At 47.9% G+C, this 18,836-nt stretch overlaps 1 protein-coding gene across 2 annotated transcripts in view; it reads right to left on the bottom strand.

The window, feature by feature from the left end:
- LOC119161700 (uncharacterized) overlaps nucleotides 1-18,834 on the bottom strand; it is a 49,114-nt gene extending 30,280 nt beyond the window's left edge. Inside the window, exons 1-2 of one of the 2 annotated variants that reach the window (XM_075880482.1) lie at nucleotides 18,527-18,834; nucleotides 18,176-18,269 (exon numbers count right to left, since the gene is read on the bottom strand). In XM_075880482.1, the coding sequence (XP_075736597.1) occupies nucleotides 18,176-18,205 (30 nt within the window). In that variant the 5' untranslated portion in view covers nucleotides 18,206-18,269; nucleotides 18,527-18,834. The remainder of the gene's footprint in view (nucleotides 1-18,175; nucleotides 18,270-18,526) is intronic. The other variant, XM_075880483.1, reaches the window with a different exon arrangement.
- Nucleotides 18,835-18,836: the final 2 nt, after the last annotated feature.

The raw sequence follows: 18,836 nt of genomic DNA, 5'->3' as shown, positions 1-18,836 counted from the left end.
TGGCATTGGATTGCAATGGCATCTGTATCCAAGAGTTCACGTACGAGGTAATGAAATATTATCTTCCACATGATCTCAAACGCCACCTCACATACTTCTTCTGTAGCCCTCGCCCTTACGATGAGCTGCGAGACGCAGTGCTAAGTTTTACGGCACCAAACGTAATACCATGGCAATTCGAGAAGATTGTGCTGCCGGCTACTGGCTACGTGGGTGAGGGCGACTACCCTCCCACTTCGATCAAGCCGTTGACCGAGAGACCCACGACCCCGGATTTCATGGATCCTGCCTCCAATGTACCGGTTCTGCCAAATGAGACATTGCCACTTCTCTCCGTCCAGATTCGACACCGACCACTGCCCCATGCGTCTTCGGATTCACTGCAGAGGCCTGGTCGGCTACACTGTCTGCACCGGGTGATTTCACGACATCGCCCGGGCTGGCTCATCTGCCTGCAGACTCCACGCCTGCCCAGGAACATGTGGAGGCCCACGGCACTAATCCCACTATGAACCCAGAGCCCACTTTCATCAGTTTTCTTGAAACACCGGTGCCTGCTGCCAATACCTTCGTGTACTGCCAGTTCAAATACGACTTCTCCAACGTTTCAGATTTCAGCAAAAACTTTACAGACATGCCTACGAGGATTTCGTTCCAACTTTCTCAAGAGCCACTTGAACCTACCTCGACATCTCCCGCAGCTGAAGTTCCTGCCTGTGACGCGCTACGGCTGAATTCAAGTTCAGGGATGCTGCTACAATGACTGACGACCACGTGGCAGCTGCTTCAACAGCTGAACAGACCACACCTTTTGTACTAACCACACTGGTGGGCAATCACATGATTGTACCGAAGAGCACGGGCACGCCATCCAACTCTTAGACGATACCTTCTGGGCTCCCCGGCCATGCTCCTGAGTCCTTGAAGAGTGACAAGACGTCTGCAGTGTCCAGTGCACCTCCTATAGTGCCCAACATTCACCCGTCAAGCAGTTGGCATACAGAGAGAAGGACTGGAGCACAACACCTGGAACATGCTCCACAGTTTCAAAGTCACCAAAAGCCACCGACAACTGCAACACCAACCACCCGCCGGATCTCACGGCACAAGTGGTCGGCTCGCCAGCCTGCCCACGTGAACGCACCAAATGATGTCCGGCAAGACCACCTGGTCTTCACACGTCTACACGACAGATGACGCCGCAGTAACAGCCGGTGATGTATCACCGCCTTCGTCGTTATCGGCCCCATGGAAACGACACCTGCGTCGCCCTCCCAAACCGGCGACGTTCCGTCCGCAAGCCACAACCATGCCCGTCAAAAGCTCCAGGCCCGGCTGTACTACGCCAACGCAACCACCGGAACCACGGTACCCACTGTAGGTTCAGGCTTCGACGTGCTGCGCTGCGAAATCACTCGACTGCCTACCGCTTTTCATGTTATCGGTTTAGCCCGCTCCTTACAGCCGCGTGCCTACGTCGCCATCCTCACCCACTGCACGGTTTCCAGTGCCGTTCACCGCAACTGTCGGACTCCTCCGTACGCATTCCACTCTAACGACATTCTTACTTACCAGTGGACACTTTGGGAACTGCCGCACATGTACACAGTGTTTATATGTTCTTCTTACATCTCTTACATTCTTTTTTTATCAAGGAACACGCTAGGTGGAGGACCCTTGTAGCGTAGCGCTAGTGGCAGCCTGCCGGCTAGAGGAAAAGATGACCAGCGCTGGCGGCTCTTGACGCGAGGCACCTAGAACTTTCAATGCCTCTGGCTGGCTGGACGCCACGGCTGCTGCTCTACTTCGGCAGCTCGCTTTTTCCTGTACGTCTCGTCTGCTCGTTTAACCTGCGACAACGGCACGTCTACGTGAGATGCCCTCCCGTCGCTACAAGTCTATAGCTAGGCGCCCTGCTCGTCACGACCAACGTTACTAGAGTCAGGTCTGTATTGCAGCTTACCGTAGGTGCTTGCTCTCCCAAGTTGTCACGGTGACCGAGACGAGAACTAGCGAGGCTGCTGTGCCATTTTGCTTGAAGCCGTGCGCGTGGTCTGCCGCAGCACGATCGATCAGCTTTGTTGTTGCAGCTCTTGCCAATTGTGCGAGTCGAGATTCGCCATTCGAAGTTGCGCAGTAAGCTCAACTGCCTTAAAAACCAAGATTTGCGAAACATGTCTTCCATAATCACCGCTGAAATTAAGGGGCCTTTGACAATCGCTGAAGCTATTTTATTTATTTATTATTTATTTATTGACAGTTCCCACAACACTTTTTTCGGATGGTATTAGCTGCGCCTGAGAAGCTTGTGTTAGGCGCTAGTTCACTAAGACATGTTTAGAAAAATTATCTGCGCTAGAGACAGACACACCAGAATAGAGGTTCACAAGACGAATTGTTACTCAGCGATCGTCCTTCTATTCTGGTGGATCGTCTTATGCGCAGTTTGTTTTTATAATCAGCTGAGATTCTCTCGCGTTCTTGCTGGTGTTCGTCAGCCTGTAAAATTTCCCAACTAAATGGTCATGTGCTATCATGGAAACACTGCTTATAAATCCAATATACTCGTAGTCGCATTTTTTGTAATACGTAGTTATTAGTAATCTTCCTCGCAATAGAATAATATTGTGATAGTAAATGTAAAACAATGTTAACAGCCATTTCTCGCGAGAGAGATGGCTAAAACATTATACATCTCGCTCGCATACTTTCGCTGGGTTATTACCGAGCACTCGATACTACAGCGATGCCATAAATGGTAGCCTTTGCGAAGCTCAGTAAGGGCATCTTCGATTTTTTAATCCGAAACTTTGGAAAGTTTTTGCTTAAGAGCTGGGATTCCCTCATTTTTCTTCCTTTTTGCGGCAGTTGCACGAGCAAACCTCTTTGAGAGGCTGCGAACGTTTTCTATTCTGGTTTTCACCACTTTTTCAGGCTTTCTGGCTCGCAGTGGTCTCCTTAAGTGGAGGCAGAGGAAACAAGTGGGCTACTTTGTAAACACTGTGCAGTGTTTATCATGAATGGTTACGGTTGTGGGCACATTTTTGACTGGTAATATGCCTCCTCAGGTCGAACATCCACAGATGTTACACCTGCGTGCCCACTTTATACACTTTCTGAATGGGCAGCAGTGAACAGAGTGGGGAACACCTACTTGTGAACTTTGTTGTAGCCGTTAATGGTGCAGCAGCCACCTTGTTCAACAATATGTTTTTCGGTACTAGCCGTTCTCTTGACACAAGATTTCTGCAGTAGAAAACACAGCACATCAACCCTCACATGACGTCAACAATTATTTCTTGGCACCGAGACGGGGAAGGCAACGAGACATTTATCGCTTCATTGAGTGCGAATGGTGTAGCTGAGGTGACGTCCGGAGATGCACCGTCTCAAGAATAACTCGACCGACTCCATGACATCCCTGTTTCATTTTCTGGCATGAGGTCATGCCTGTCAGTTTTTTATTGACCTCCTTGTCGTTGTCGTCACTTGTGGCATCGTGATGGGCTCTAGCAAACCGAGTAAAAATCCAGGTAAAGCCCCTGGCGCTTGAGCCCATATTCCTCGAGGTAGAAGTACTCCATTTCCATTTATATTGCGCTTATATTATTCGACAATATCGTCCACCTAAAAATGTCGCTGACATAAATTGAATTTGTGTGTGAGCCGCCTATCATTGCGGCGCAGCATTCGTTCCCACTTCTAACGTGATAGCGTTAAAAAGCTTGTTTCGCAGAAATTTGGGCGTCTGTGTCGTCTGTTGTGAGCGAAAAATAATCTTGGGCGTTACAGAAAAGTCGAGAAAGATTGCAATAAAAATTTAAAAATCGGGGTCTGAGCGGGAATTGAACTTGAGGCTTTCGCGTGGCAAGCGGGCGCTCTACCACACAGCCGTGCGTGTTTTTTATTACCTACTTATTAAGAAATAAACAAAAACACATGACCATGAAATCTATATTAGTGTACTTGACCATTAAACGCCTAAAACACTTCATTTTCACCAATGGATGACATCTCCGTAGAATCTGGAGGTTTATTTGTCGTTTAATATATCTCGAGCACTTATATTACACATTCAAGAAAATATTTCGTGCCCATTTTGCTTAGGATTTATATGCCTCACGGCCATGCATGTTTCGCAGAGACTGCAAAGGCCCAATAAGAATATCATAGCATGTAGAACACCACCCTCATTTTGTATTGCAAAATAACATATTCCATGAGGTGTTATCGGCAAATCTTCAGGGTTCTTTGAAACACATTGCAAAATATTATTGGATCTCCGCAGTCAATGAATGCGTTTTCGACCGTTTCTGGTTTGTTACCCAATGTGAAGATTGCGTTCATGGTCTAAATATGCTTTTATTTTTAACTCATGTTTTCACAGGCCATTTGTTTGTGTGTAACTTGAAGGAAAACGGTTTCATAAATACCCAACTTCCCGTCTCTTCACTCCTATTAGCACGTCCTCGTGGGGTGCGTTACTGTTTAGTTATCTCTATATGGTTGCGGCCATCATTACAGCAATGGAGTCTTTGTGCAGTCTTTTTCTTAATACAAGGTACACTCTACGTCTGAATACAGTGCAAATAATTTACTCTGCTTGGAAATGCAGCGAAAGTAACTTTCACTGTTTACAAGCACGCAGCCTGCATAGGTGCTTCACAATACAATATAAAATATTGCAGTAATAACGCGTGGTACAAAGGTACTTTGCCATCGGGCTTTCGAACATGGGATTATCATGATGATTTGATGGTTTAAAGACGGCTACCTACTAAAAAAGGCATGCACGTTACTGCATGTAAAGCTCATGCAAAGTGGATGCTTAAGAAGTTCGAAAATTTTGGGACGTTAAACCCCGCATATCAATCTAGAAGTTCGAAAAGATTTATGCAGTGAGTGTTTAAAGCACACTCTAGCTACACGATATTACTTACGGCGATATTATATACCTCATCGTGATCTTGGGGTTGTTCGAAGAAATGGCGATCGATGTCATTTCATTGAGAAACATCCAGCATATAGGCTCTGAGCAACCGCTAGATTGCGCGCCCATGCTCGCTTTTACTCTTCGGTCACGACATATAATAGCCGTCTCCGTAAGTCAATGAAAACCTGAGTATGGCATCAACTTTTTGCAAAAAAAAACTTTATTGATTTGTGCAATTTTTACATCCGCTCTACAACGTGTCCCGCTGGGGACGTTTAATGCTTTACCAGAAAAAATTTGTAAAATCTGACAAGAAAGTGTTTTTGTTTGCATTTACTTTGCACAAAGGATATACATTCATGTAGTTTAGATGTGCTGTAGATGTAGTCCTTTCGTAAAAGCTTAAGTCTGTAGCATTATGGTAAAGCCATTCGCTTTCGGAGTATGAGGGTACGAGTTGAAATCCCGGCCTCGGTAAGAAAGATTTGTTATTTTATGTATGCAAATGACATTATCTGGTTTGACGAGCAACTTGTGGTGCTAAAAGCAGGGAAGTATACCTAGGCTGCATGGTTCTATGGGAGTCTCTGCTCTTTATGTATAATTATTTAGGGTTATTTCTGCACACTCTTAAAAAATGTTAGCAATAAAGGTAGCAACTGCGATCAAATGGGTAGTAACTACAGCGGTTCCCACCTTTCTTCAACCGTTACTACACTTTTGCTACTTGTTTACTACCTACATTAGTAAACAATGACTAGCTGCAACCGTTACCAACTTTGTGACCTGTTTACTGCCTACATTGATAATCAGTTATTAACTGCTGAAATGAAATATGTAGTAACTGCAGCCCTTACTACCATGCCCCATTACTACCTTTTTTCTACCCAGCTGTTGACTATCTGATGCAAAATAGTGTGTGAATCTGATTCAGATAATTTATGAGAGGAATCGTCTCGACGTATTAACATTAAACGAAAAAATGGACACAGAAGATATCCATAGATAAGGAAAATACATTTCGTTTTAAATTACACAACCGAGATATGTAAACGTCATTCTGACAGTGTCAAAACAGAGAATCACAAGTTAACGAATCATAAGCAAGTCCTACAAGCGGTGTAATAGACTATTACAACAACATAATAAATCACACCACATATTAACAAGGCAAATCAAAATAACCAGACGGTCACAAAAAGCCCCGAGGACGGTCACAATTATTTTGCTGTGGTGTGTCTCGAAATATCATCGTTGTTTTGCACACCAAACCCCAGAAAGATTACCTTTTAAACGCTGTTTATTAGACATGTGATGCATTCAAATGCACTGAAAAAGAGTTCCGAACCTTGTTTCGGCAACTGTACTTATTGGCTCTTTTTGTGGACCTTTTATGAAAATTAGGTATGACATATAATTTTTTATAAGTAAGGCTGTTTAGAGGTCTTGTGCTGCGTTCCAAAATACACGTAAATAGGTAGTGTAACATAGTGCTCAGGTTCAGATTTGTTATAGTTCATCCTGAAACACAAGTGCTCCCCTGGGCCAAACATTCCTCTGCAAATTAGCTTCTATATACACCTCACTTTTTTATGTACGTAAAAAATAGTGAACTTCTTAGGTCTGTCTGTTGTTCGAGTTCATGGCAGACCACGCTTCATTACCTGAAATTTTCTAGTAATAAGACATTGATTGACCAACTATAGCAGTGGAGAATATTATGCCTAAATGAATGAACCAGGTATTATCGGTTACTACTTTTTTTTCTTGAAACCTTTAAAAGTTACTAGCCATGGGTGGTAACGCCTAGGTTAGTAACAGTTACTACATGCTGGTAGTAACAGCAAAGTTAGTAACTCTTAGCACCCTCGACGTCACTGACTGCCCTTACTACCAGGGTTGTTACATATGTAACATATGACAAACCATTACTACGCCCCAGCGCGGTGGTCTAGTGGCTAAGGTACTCGGCTGATGACCCACAGGTCGCGGGTTCAAATCCAGGCTGCGGCGGCTGCATTTTTGATAGAGACAGAAATGTTGTAGGCCCGTGTGCTCAGATTTGGGTTCACGTTAAAGAACTCCAGGTGGTCGAAATTTCCGGAGCCCTCCACTATGGCGTCTCTCGTATCCATAAGCTGGTTTTGGGACGTTAATTTCCACATATCAATCAATAAAATCAACCAACCATTACTACCCCAAAGATAGCAAGTACTACCACTTTTTTCTAAAAGTGTAGCCGCATTTATGGCCTGGCGCAACACTCTTTCGTAAGAGACGACAGTTCACTAAACCATGGCCCGAAGGAGCAAGCGAGTGCTGAAAACAGGCTGTTGTGTCTGACCGGCAACACGCAGGTCGCGACGCGTGGCGCGGCATGAGAAGCAAAACTAGGGTGACTTGATGCCCGCGCGCTCCGCTGAGGACAGGCGCGTCGTCTGCTACGACGGCCCCCATTGCGCCTCCCGCCGCAGCTAGACAGCACACGAAAGGCGTATACAAGGTGCTTGCGGTTCGCGGAAACGTCCAGAAATAAGCGCGCGCTGTGAGTTTTTAGATGCGGAGCATCTTATACTCGCGCCTTGTAGTGCGCCGTCCGCACCACTTCTCGAACATTCGACAGCTGACGCGCGCGCATGCACCGTCGCGCCGTCGCCCACTCTTCCACCATCTGTGCATCCCTTCCTCCTCTACACACCGCGCGCGCTTCACTCCTCCACCATCTGTGCACCCTTCCTCCTCTACACACCGCGTTTGACATCTACAATTCTCCTGATTCTCCAGTGGACGCGCATGTGGCGTCGCGCTTCGAGAACATTCAACAGCTGACAGTGCATGCGCCGTCGTGCTGTATAAATACTCAAGGTCGGCGCTCGCTCGCTCAGTTGCCGCTCGTCGGTTGGTTTGTACGGCGCGTCGACGTCCAAGGTCGCGGTGAAATGAATTCCAACGAATCCACAAACACAATGATCGACGGCCCTTCGACCAGCGCCGCCCTTTCGCATACGTGTGTACGTGTTCACTCATTTAACACCCCCTCCTACAACCACGTTAACCAATTTAGCCATCGACCCAAGTAAGTCGCAATTTAACACCCCATTTCACAACCACGTTAACCAATTTAGCCATCGACCCAAGTAAGTCGCACTTTAACACCCCGTTAACCAATTATATGGTCCGCATCCTCCTCAGTGTTCCCCCGAGGGAAGCTGCGGGCAATTTTTTCTTCTTCTTTTCTTTTTGAACCTTGGACAGCTTTTAGTGCTGTTGTTACCTAAATGTATATTAAGGGAACGATGTACTTCATATAAACTGACGGCCTGTGCATGTGTTGTGCACTATAGGCTGACGTATAGACTTGGTTATATTGAACGAATCCTCTTCCTTCGGCCGCAAACGAGAGTTCTGGCAAGTATAAACACTTAGTTATTTGCCTTGTTAACACTGCATTCCAAATACGCAAATAATTGTTTAAAGCAGTCCTATGCGTGCCAGCAGCAGCAGTAGATATATCGCAAAACGCGAATTTCAGTATTGCGAAGCTACCAAAGCGCGGTTATGACGGCTTCTTTTGCTAAGTTTATACTTTGCTCGTTCATAATAAATTGCGTTAAATGTATTGTACACATGATTAAGTGTCGAGGGGCAGTTTTCAGATTCAGATCCTTTATTTTTTTTTTTTTGAATTACACCAAGAAAGGTCCAGAAGCTAAAGGTATAACAATACCTGACAAAAGGCCTCTGTACCCGTTATACATAAATATTTAACAACAAATACACAGCATATTGTTTACAACATACAAAAAAAAAGTTTAAATCTAGGACGTAAAGATGCACAAAAAGCTCGATAAGTTCATAGCTCAGTGAAAATTTGAAAGAATACCTAAGAATATAACTAGAAAAATTTCATTTGCACAGAAGTAACAAAGAATGTGTAACACGAGAGAATACATACTAAGTACACTTTGTTTAACAAGACATTTGTGTCAGAAATAAAGAAATAAAATAAAGAAATAAAATAAGTAACTAAAATAGGTAATAGTAAAGCAAAAACATAAAAGCACAAGTGCTTCTAAACGAATGCACAGCAGGTCATTCTCCACAAGAAAAATGCATATATTCAGCTATAATGAAATTAAAGCTTTCATAACATTATTATGCTTTCTCAAAGAGTTGAAATTACATGACATTTGAGAATTAGTGTACAGGTCATTTATTTGTATGCATAAATGCTATACTGACAGAGGCAATTACGCAAATAAAGCACTCCATGACATATTTTTCTCAGGACTGTCACTGGTTGCTTCACGGTGATTATGCACTAGTAAAAAAAACGGCCCAAGTAATAAGTTAAGACTAGATTGGAAGGCAACCTCGAAACACAAAAACAGTGAAGGATAAAAACAAGTATTTAACAACTGCAAACGTATATATATTGGCATAAGATCAGCACAGAAGGCATACTTTTTAGTTAATTTGGGGCATACAGCTGATCTTAGTGTGTCGATGTCTTACGAGAGATTGACGCAGGCTCAAGTTTTGCTGGGATTCCCATTCAAACTACCGGCTGGCAACTGTCGAAGGTGGATGCGCAGCTTCATTCGTGCGTACCTCTCAGTGAGCATTCTGTATATACCCTCCTTGTGCTCCGTGCATACACACAGGCATCGGTGGTGTGCCTTGATTAGGTATGCGGTAAGAGAACAAAGCGGTGACTTCATCGTCATTATTTTATCCGTGCACCAAGAGTTGATGGCCGTAAAGTGCTCTTCGTAGTCTTTCAGGGCTTTAATCACTCCACTGCTCGGATATATAAGGTTGTCTCCGTCCGAAACATACTCTTTCAGTGATGCAAGTGAAGCATACTCGTCACACGCAGTTCCAATGAAAGCATCTTTGCACACGGACTTCAATATTCTCTTCAAAATGAATCCTCTCAGGTAAAACAGAATACTGCATTCTGTCGCCGACAATTCTTCAGTGAACATAATCTCAGAATCGTCAATCTCTTCAACTTCGTTCTCGACACAGGCCTATTTACCCTGGGATAGCAGGCCTACAAAGTATTCTCGGTTATCAAGTTCGTAACTTCCCGTCCGTGGCGTATGCGAAAATTGGCTTACGCTCACGAGTCTCAGAGCACACTTCATATCATAGGCACTGGAAACCGGCTTCATAAGCCTCACGACAGAAAAATGATTCTCTAAGCAGTCTTGCAGCAGCCTACTTGTAAGAAAGAACTCATATCCTTCGTCACTTAGTAGCACTCCTTGGAGGCGAACAACAACCGTAGTTGATATGAGCAGGCCAGCTTGCGACGCTTCCCAATTTGATGTGTTGCCCATTTTCGTAGTTCTCACTGTTTTTATTGCCATGTGCAATGTATCTAGGGCTTCAGAGTACTTGGCCTTGTTTCTGTGACCTAACGCCATTGCTGGATGCCACGAGGACATCTGTGCATACCACTTTGAAATAAGTTCCATGAACCAAGCTGTTGTTTCCGCTTCCCGTTTTAGTAGGCCTTCCTTTATAAGGAAGCGGATAGCTGGAGGAGCTTCCTGAGAAATCTGCACAGCGACACCAACTTTCATTTTGGTGAAGTGGCCTGTACTGGTGTGAACGTCGGGCAAGTTTGGCGCTACCTTCAGTTCCCTTTCAGAATTGTGTTCAAGTACCGCCTCAACATGATCCACGTCAAACTCTGTAGAAGGTAGGCTATTTTTGGCCACTGTGGCCTCACTCAGCGTGACAACTTTAGAGTTCCAAGAGTTGGCTCCTGAGGTTTTTCAGCACGTGAGCCGGATGAGTCATGAAAAACACTTCCTTGCCATCCATGCACGGATGACGTATGAAACATACTGTCGAAGAATCTCTGTGACTTGAAAAGCCTAATTCCCTCCACATTGCGCGCTTCGCGGAGCCCATGTCAGATTTGACTATGCGAGCATTCAGTGATATTTGACTGCACAGCTGTACTAGCTCCACTACATAGTTTTCAGCAAACAACCATCGACGGTTCTCTCGGTCAATTCCTTAAGCGATAATTTGCTTCCACCTTTGGTGAAGGCCGCCTAGTATATTGTCACGGGGTCGTGACGTGGCCAAGACAGAAAACTTCGTGTCGGGATTTAACTGTTTATTTGGGCGAACCTGTGCCCGGTAAAGGGAAAGTCTAATTACAGCAGCAGTCTTGCACAGATAGCAGTCTCGGACTGATAGTGGCGAACGCAGCGTCGGCCTTCGATCAACAACTGACAAGCGGCGAAGCGCGTCGGCATTTATACCCTTGCCGTCGAATGTTCTAGCGTTATCGCTGGCGGTGGCGTAGGTTCCAGAACAATCTGTACCGTTCGCACAGTGGGCGTGATCTTATCGAAATGATCTACTACAGTCCGGAACCTTCTCGAAACCTGCAGGCGCGGTTTGCGCCGAGAATCGTGTGGTGTTTCGGAACGATAACAAAAACTTGTGAAATGGAACGTGGCATTGCCCCCCTCTGAAAAAAGGCATCGTCCCGATGCTTTAACTAAGGATGAAGGTACAATAATAGTGTAAGAAAGTACAATGAATAAATTACAATACAACAATAATACAAAAAAACACTGTTTCAGTTTGTTAACGTGCTTGAAACGGCTTGAGGCGCGCGACATGGACGACTTCAGGTCGCGATCGGCGTCGTTGAGAGTTCGTGATGCCGTCGGGGACAACCTCGTAATCAAGTGGGCCGAGACGTCGAACCACCTTGTACGGTCCGAAGTACCGTCGCAGAAGCTTTCCACTTAGTCCACGTTGGCGTATCGGCGTCCACACCCAAACACGTTCACCCGGCTGGTATTCCACGAAGCGTCGTCGAAGGTTGTAACGGTGGCTGTCGGTCGTCTGTTGATTCTTGATACGAAGACGCGCAAGTTGTCGGGCTTTTTCGGCGCGTTGAAGGTACTCGCTCACATCGAGGTTTTCTTCGTCAGTGACGTTGGGTAACATGGCATCGAGCGGCGTTGCCGGGCTCCTTCCGTAGACACAATTTGTATGGAGATATCTGCGTCGTCTCCTGCATCGCCGTGTTGTATGCGAAAGTCACATACGGAAGAATGGCGTCCCACGTGTTGTGTTCGACATCGACGTACATTGACAGCATGTCGGCGATCGTTTTGTTAAGCCGCTCGGTGAGGCCGTTGGTCTGTGGGTGGTACGCTGTCTTCCGGTGGTGGTTTGTTTGGCTGTATGCCAAGATCGCTTGAGTTAAGTCGCCAGTGAATGCCGTTCCTCTATCGGTGATAAGGACCTCCGGGGCGCCGTGACGTAGGACGATATTTTCGACGAAGAACTTAGCTACCTCGGATGCACTGCCTTTTGGCAGGGCTTTTGTCTCGGCGTAGCGGGTGAGGTAGTCGGTAGCTACCACGATCCACTTGTTTCCGAAAGCCGACGTCAGGAACGGCTCCAGTAGGTCCATACCAATCTGCTGGAAAGGTCGGCAAGGTGGATCAATTGGCTGCAGAAGTCCCGCTGGCCTTGTCGGCGGTGTCTTGCGTCGCTGACAGTCCCGGCATGTCCTCACATAACGAGTGACGTCGGTGGTAAGACGTGGCCAGTAGTACCTTTCTTGTATCCTCGCGAGCGTGCGGGAAACACCGAGGTGCCCTGCCGTCGGATCGTCGTGCAGGGCCTGCAGGAGTTCTGGTCGCAGAGCTGAAGGCACCACAAGGAGGTACTTAGCTCGAAGCGGTGAAAAGTTTTTCTTTTGAAGAAGACCGTTTCGTAGAAAGAACGACGCAAGTGCGCGCTTGAATACATTCGGGACTTCGGCGGTCCTGCCTTCAAGGTATTCTATTAGGGCTTTAAGTTCCGGGTCGGCCCGCTGTCGTTCAGCGAAGTCGTGGGTAGTTATCGTTCCCAAGAAGTAGTCGTCATCCGAGTCGTCGGGTAGCGGTTCGTCGACAGGCGCACGAGAGAGACAGTCAGCGCCGGAGTGTTTTTTGCCGGACTTGTAAATGACAGTAATGTCATATTCTTGAAGTCTCAGGCTCCATCGTGCGAGGCGACCTGAAGGGTCCTTCAAGGTGGCTAGCCAACACAAGGCGTGGTGGTCGCTCACAACTTTGAAGGGCCTGCCGTAGAGGTAGGGGCGAAATTTCGACGTAGCCCAGATGATGGCGAGGCACTCCTTTTCTGTTGTGGAATAATTTGCTTCTGCTTTGGATAGCGATCGGCTGGCGTAACTAATAACCCTTTCAAGTCCGTCAGCCCTCTGCACAAGAACGGCGCCAAGACCTACGCTGCTTGCGTGAGTATGTATTTCTGTCTCGGCGAATTCGTCGAAATGGGCAAGTAACGGAGGCGTCTGGAGGTGATGTTTAAGCTCCTGGAAAGCGTGTTCCTGCGGCGTTTCCCACTTAAACTCCACGTCGGCCTTGGTAAGGTTAGTGAGAGGATCGGCGATGCGGGCGAAGTTTTTCACGAACCGCCTATAATAGGCACACAGGCCCAGAAATCGGCGCACGGCTTTCTTGTCAGTGGGCGGCGGGAAGTCGGCGATAGCGGCTGTTTTCCGTGGATCGGGACGAACTCCAGACTTGCTGATAACGTGCCCCAGAAACAAGAGCTCCTCATACGCAAATCTGCACTTTTCTGGCTTCAGTGTGAGTCCGGACGTCTTGATGGCTTGAAGTACCGCTTCAAGGCGCCAAAGATGCTCGTCGAAACTCGAGGAAAACACGACGACGTCGTCCAAGTACACAAGGCAAGTGTGCCACTTCAATCCTGCCAGTACTGTATCCATAACGCGTTAAAAAGTTGCAGACGCTGAGCAAAGGCCGAAGGGCATGACCTTAAACTCGAAGAGGCCGTCCGGTGTTATAAACGCCGTCTTCTCTCGGTCTCTTTCGTCGACTTCGATTTGCCAATAGCCAGTCTTGAGGTCCATTGACGAGAAGTACTTGGCGTTATGGAGCCGATCAAGGGCGTCGTCTATTCGTGGGAGAGGATACACGTCCTTTTTGTGATTTTGTTCAGGCGGCGATAATCGACGCAGAAACGTAGGGTCCCATCCTTTTTCTTCACTAATACCACGGGGGATGCCCACGGACTCTTGGACGGCTGGATAATGTCATCTCGCAGCATTTCATCAACTTGTCTCTTCATTGCCTCACGTTCTCGCGTCGAAACCCTGTACGGACTCTGACGGAGTGGTCTGGCATTTTCTTCGGTTATGATTCGATGTTTCGTGATTGGGGTCTGCCGAATTTTCGATGACGACGAAAAGCAATCTTCGTATTGCAGGAGCAGGGCCTTGAGCTGTTCTTGCTTATCGTTCGGAAGTCTGGGATTGACGTCGAAAGCTATGGGAGGGGCTTGGTTCCTCTGAGCAGGTTCCGCAGAATCGGCGAGGGCGAAAGCACTGGTGGCTTCGACAATTTCTTCGATGTATGCGACCGTTGTTCCTTTGTTCACATGTTTGTAATCATTGCTGAAATTCGTGAGCACAACCGTTGCTTTGCCTCCCCGCAGCTCTGCAATTCCTCTTGCGACGCAAATATTTCGGGTGACCAACAGATGCTGACTGCCTTCAACGACGCCTTCCAAGTCAGGTGATTTAGGAGCGCCGACTGAAATAATGACGCTTGAGCGAGGCAGAATGGTGACTTGTTCTTCCAGCACATTCAAGGCATGGTGTCCTGACGGCGTGCGCGGCGGTAGTGCTTCTTCTGTGGATAACGTTATCGACCTTGTTTTTAGGTTGATGACAGCACCATGGAGGCATAAGAAGTCCATGCCAAGGATGACATCTCTCGAGCAACGCTGTAGGACTACGAAGTCTGTCGGATAAATACGGCTGTTAATGGTGACTCTCGCTGTGCAGATTCCTGCAGGCGTTACGAGATGACCTCCGGCTGTGCGGATTTCAGGGCCTTTCCAAGCTGTCCTAACTTTCTTTAACTTCGCGGCGAACGACCCACTGATGACAGAATAGTCGGCTCCAGTATCGACGAGAGCAGTCACACTGTGGCCGTCGATAAGAACGTCGAGGTCGCTAGTTCGCCGTCTCGCATTACAGTTAGGGCGTGGCGTCGGGTCACGGCTGCGTCGGCTTGTTCCGCTGCTTCCATGTTGCGTCGTCCGGCCACCTTCATTAAGTGAGCTTTTGCCTTCAGGGCTTTGCCTGGTTGGGGTTGTGTTCAAAAAGCTCCATCGCGTCGGCATCGTCGTCGGAGGATCTTCGGTAGTTCATCGCACAGCAACCGCACCTCCATCGGTTGCTGCCCTTAGTTTCCCGGATACGGGCTAGGAGACCGGCCCCGCGTTGGGCCAGAGTACTGCCGGGGGTGCGGTGGCATGCGGCGGCTGGGCGACGGCGAACGGGAAGGACTTCGTGGTGTCCATTGAGTTCCTGCCAGGTAGTCGGCGATGTCACGTGGCCGATCTCCTGGCTGCGGACGCGGTGCATTGACGGCGAAGCCACGCAGTCCCATCTGTCGGTACTGGCAACGGCGGTATGTGTGCCCGGCCTCGCCGCAGCGGTAGCAGAGCGGGCGGTTGTCAGGTGCACGCCAAACGTCCGTTTTCCTCGGTGCACTGCGCTGGCCCACTGGGGAACGGTAGGACGTCGGTTGGGGTGGTGGCGGCGGTGGCGTCTGGCGACGGAAGTGTGACGGGGCGGTGTTTTGGCGTGGACGGGGAGGAGCGTTGTGGCGCACTGCAGCGGCGTAGCTCATAGTTTCTGGCTTGGGCGGCGGTGTTTCGGGAATTCGAAGCGATTGCCGGACTTCTTCTCGCACAATGTCGGCGATCGAATCCACTTGAGGCTGCGCCGAAGGCAACAGTTTGCGCAGCTCTTCCCGCACGATCGCTCGGATCGTTTCACGCAGGTCGTCGGAGTCACTGGCTTGAGCAGCAGCGCATTCTGGAGTCAGGCGACGATTATACTGTCTGGTGCGCATGTCCAGCGTTTTTTCGATGATGGTCGCCTCAGATACAAATTCTTGGACGGTGTTCAGTGGATTTTTCATTAGTCTCGCGAAGAGCTCCTGTTTGACCCCTCGCATGAGGAAACGAACTTTCTTTTCCTCAGGCATGTCTGGGTCAGCGTGACAGGATAGGCGGGTCATCTCCTCTGTGAAAATTCCAACCTTTTCATTTGGTAGCTGAACTCGGGTCTCGAGTAGAGCAGCGGCCCTCTCTTTGCGAGCGATGCTTGCGAACGTTTGAAGAAATGCGCCGCAGAAGACATCCCACGTTCGGAGCGTGGACTCCCGATTCTCTAGCCAGGTCCTTGCGGTGTCTTCCAGGTAGAAGTACACACGACGGAGCTTTTCTTCGTTGTCCCAGTGATTGAGGGTGGCCACACGGTCGTATGTTTCTAGCCAGGTTTCCGGGTCTTCAAAGGATGAGCCATGGAACGTTGGTGGTTCCCTGGGTTGATGAATGACGATCGCGGGCTGGGATGATCCGGTTGTCATTGTCGCTGCAGTCGAGATCATGGTCTTGGTCTTCCGTACCTTGTCTTGTAGCAGGCCGTACTCCGGTGGGAGACCCTGCTGTCGGCGGCTCGTTCGCTACTCTTGGTTGGCGTCGGTGTCTTCTCCGCGAGGGGGCTGGGTTCACGGCTTGACGGGGGCGTCGGTATATGAACGAAGCAGCACCTCCACCAGATCTCACGGGGTCGTGACGTGGCCAAAGACAGAAAACTTTGTGTCGGGATTTACCTGTTTATTTGGGCAAACCTGTGCCCGGTATAGGGAAAGTCTAATTACAGCAGCAGTCTTGCACAGATAGCAGTCTCGGACTGATAGCGGCGAACGCAGCGTCGGCCTTTGATCAACAACTGACAAGCGGCGAAGCGCGTCGGCATTTATACCCTTGCCGTCGAATGTTCTAGCGTTATCGCTGGTGGTGGCGTAGGTACCAGAACAATCTGTACCGTTCGCACAGTGGGTGTGATCTTATCGAAATGATCTACTACAGTCCGGAACCTTCTCGAAACCTGCAGGCGCGGTTTGCGCCGAGAATCGTGTGGTGTTTCGGAACGATAACAAAAACTTGTGAAATGGAACGTGGCAATATATACAAGAGCATGGTTCGCAGGCTCTTGAGGCTTCGGGGGAAGCATTACTCCTCCAAAAAGTGTGTCTTTCAGCACGGTCTAGCTCGAACCCCGGCACTATCTCCATTTCGTCCAAAAAAACGACGCAGTCCTTTTCGACATTCTCCATAGTCTCAGCTTTGCATTTCATAACAACGATCACTTCGTGAAGAATGCCTGGGAGGCATGGTGATGGGAATCACTAGAGTTTGCTGACAGTTTCACTGCGGTGTCGCTGAGTTCCATGGCGTCGTGTCCGTAACGCGACATTCCTTCCAGTAAAAACTCATGAAATGCATGGCTTTGTGAGCCTCTCGCGGTATCTCAACTGTAGCTGGAGATTGACGTAGCCTCAGAGCAGACTTGCTGGTCTCTCCACCGGAGGGTGTGGGCACAGTTTTTTCCTTTGGTGGCCTTCGTTCCTTGGGCAGCGGTGAAAGCAGAAACATATGTATTTTTAAATGTTTCCATGTAATGCAAGTTTATGTCAAGCCTGTCGTTAGTTTCATAACGTAACCAATGCTGCTGGTATCTGAATGGTCATTAAACCTAGGAAGGTCATTCTCAAAGCTGGGAAGGTTGTTCCCCCATCCTTTTCCCCTGGTATAGGGAAAAGCTTGTTTCACCCTATTAATATTCATTGAACCGTGGACTTCATTGTACACTTTGCTAACTGACTAATTTTTGCCTAATGCATATTTACGGAGTTTCCACAGTATCATAACCAAATTGTATTAAAAATTTGTCCCTACAGAAAAAAGCCTCTAATTTGAATCCGAGCTCCATGTGCCCCAAGCTAGATGTGGGCCATGAGAGGGCGTTAGTGGAGGGCTTAAAATAAAGTAGGCCACCAGGTATCTTTTCACGTACATTGTGGTCTCGTGTACATGAGTGTTTTTGTTTGAGTAAAATAGTCACTACACGTGAGATTATAACAAGTGCACAGCCTCGTGCCCGATAGCGGAAAGCTGCTGCCAGTGTGGCTGGTCATTGCCTTGAGACCGTGAACTACACTCAGACGTTTACAATGTATGAAGTAATTTGGACACAGCATAAACGTTCCTCTTTGGTTTTAACCGTATTGAAGTTGCAGCTTCATGCACACAATGCCTGTAATCGATACTTCATAATGTAATGCCAGAGTAAACTTAAAAACATACGTCTGAAGGAGAACAAAGCTGGGACTGCATTCGTTTTCAGCTTTTTCCAACCATCCACTCGGTTTTGCTAGTAGTTCTTCGGTTCAAAGTGAGCCTGCAAAGAAAATTAGAATTGGGTGTTGATGGGTGCTTTTATATTTGATATAATACACCAGCCTTCTACCTAGCGCATTTTCTTACAGCGGGGTCGCTACCCCGAATGGCTCGTGTACTGTACAAAGGCCGCGGACAATATGCTGTCCGACGCTTGACTACTTGACGTTGCCTACGCTCTCAACAAAGAAATAATGGTGCGCCAAGTAATGCTGGCTAATCAAATTACCACGCATTCAAAAAGAAATATTTACTTACGCTGCAAATGTGTGATGCATTCATCGGACGCCACTTGTCACGCTTGACTTTTACCGTCCAAAGAAGCCGTCTTTTTGGGTCTCTTGGAAATCGGTACAGCTTCCAGCCGTTCCTAGAATGATTGCTGCACCGCGGCACACAGCACCCGGGCATGGTGACGCAAGCGAGCGCAGAGACACGAGCGAACGCAGAAACACGAGCACCGACCAAAAAACAACACGCACGCCACGCACAAGTGACCGGGTTGGGGATCCAGAATGGCAGCCACGCTGCCGTCAAGGCAGAGGAGGCGGCAGCTGCCCTTTCAAAA

Source organism: Rhipicephalus microplus, chromosome X, assembly GCF_043290135.1.
Source record: "Rhipicephalus microplus isolate Deutch F79 chromosome X, USDA_Rmic, whole genome shotgun sequence".
In the NCBI taxonomy this organism is placed as follows: domain Eukaryota; kingdom Metazoa; phylum Arthropoda; class Arachnida; order Ixodida; family Ixodidae; genus Rhipicephalus; species Rhipicephalus microplus.
The sequence above is the reverse complement of the archived record's forward strand: the minus strand, read 5'-3'. Positions and strand labels throughout refer to the sequence as shown.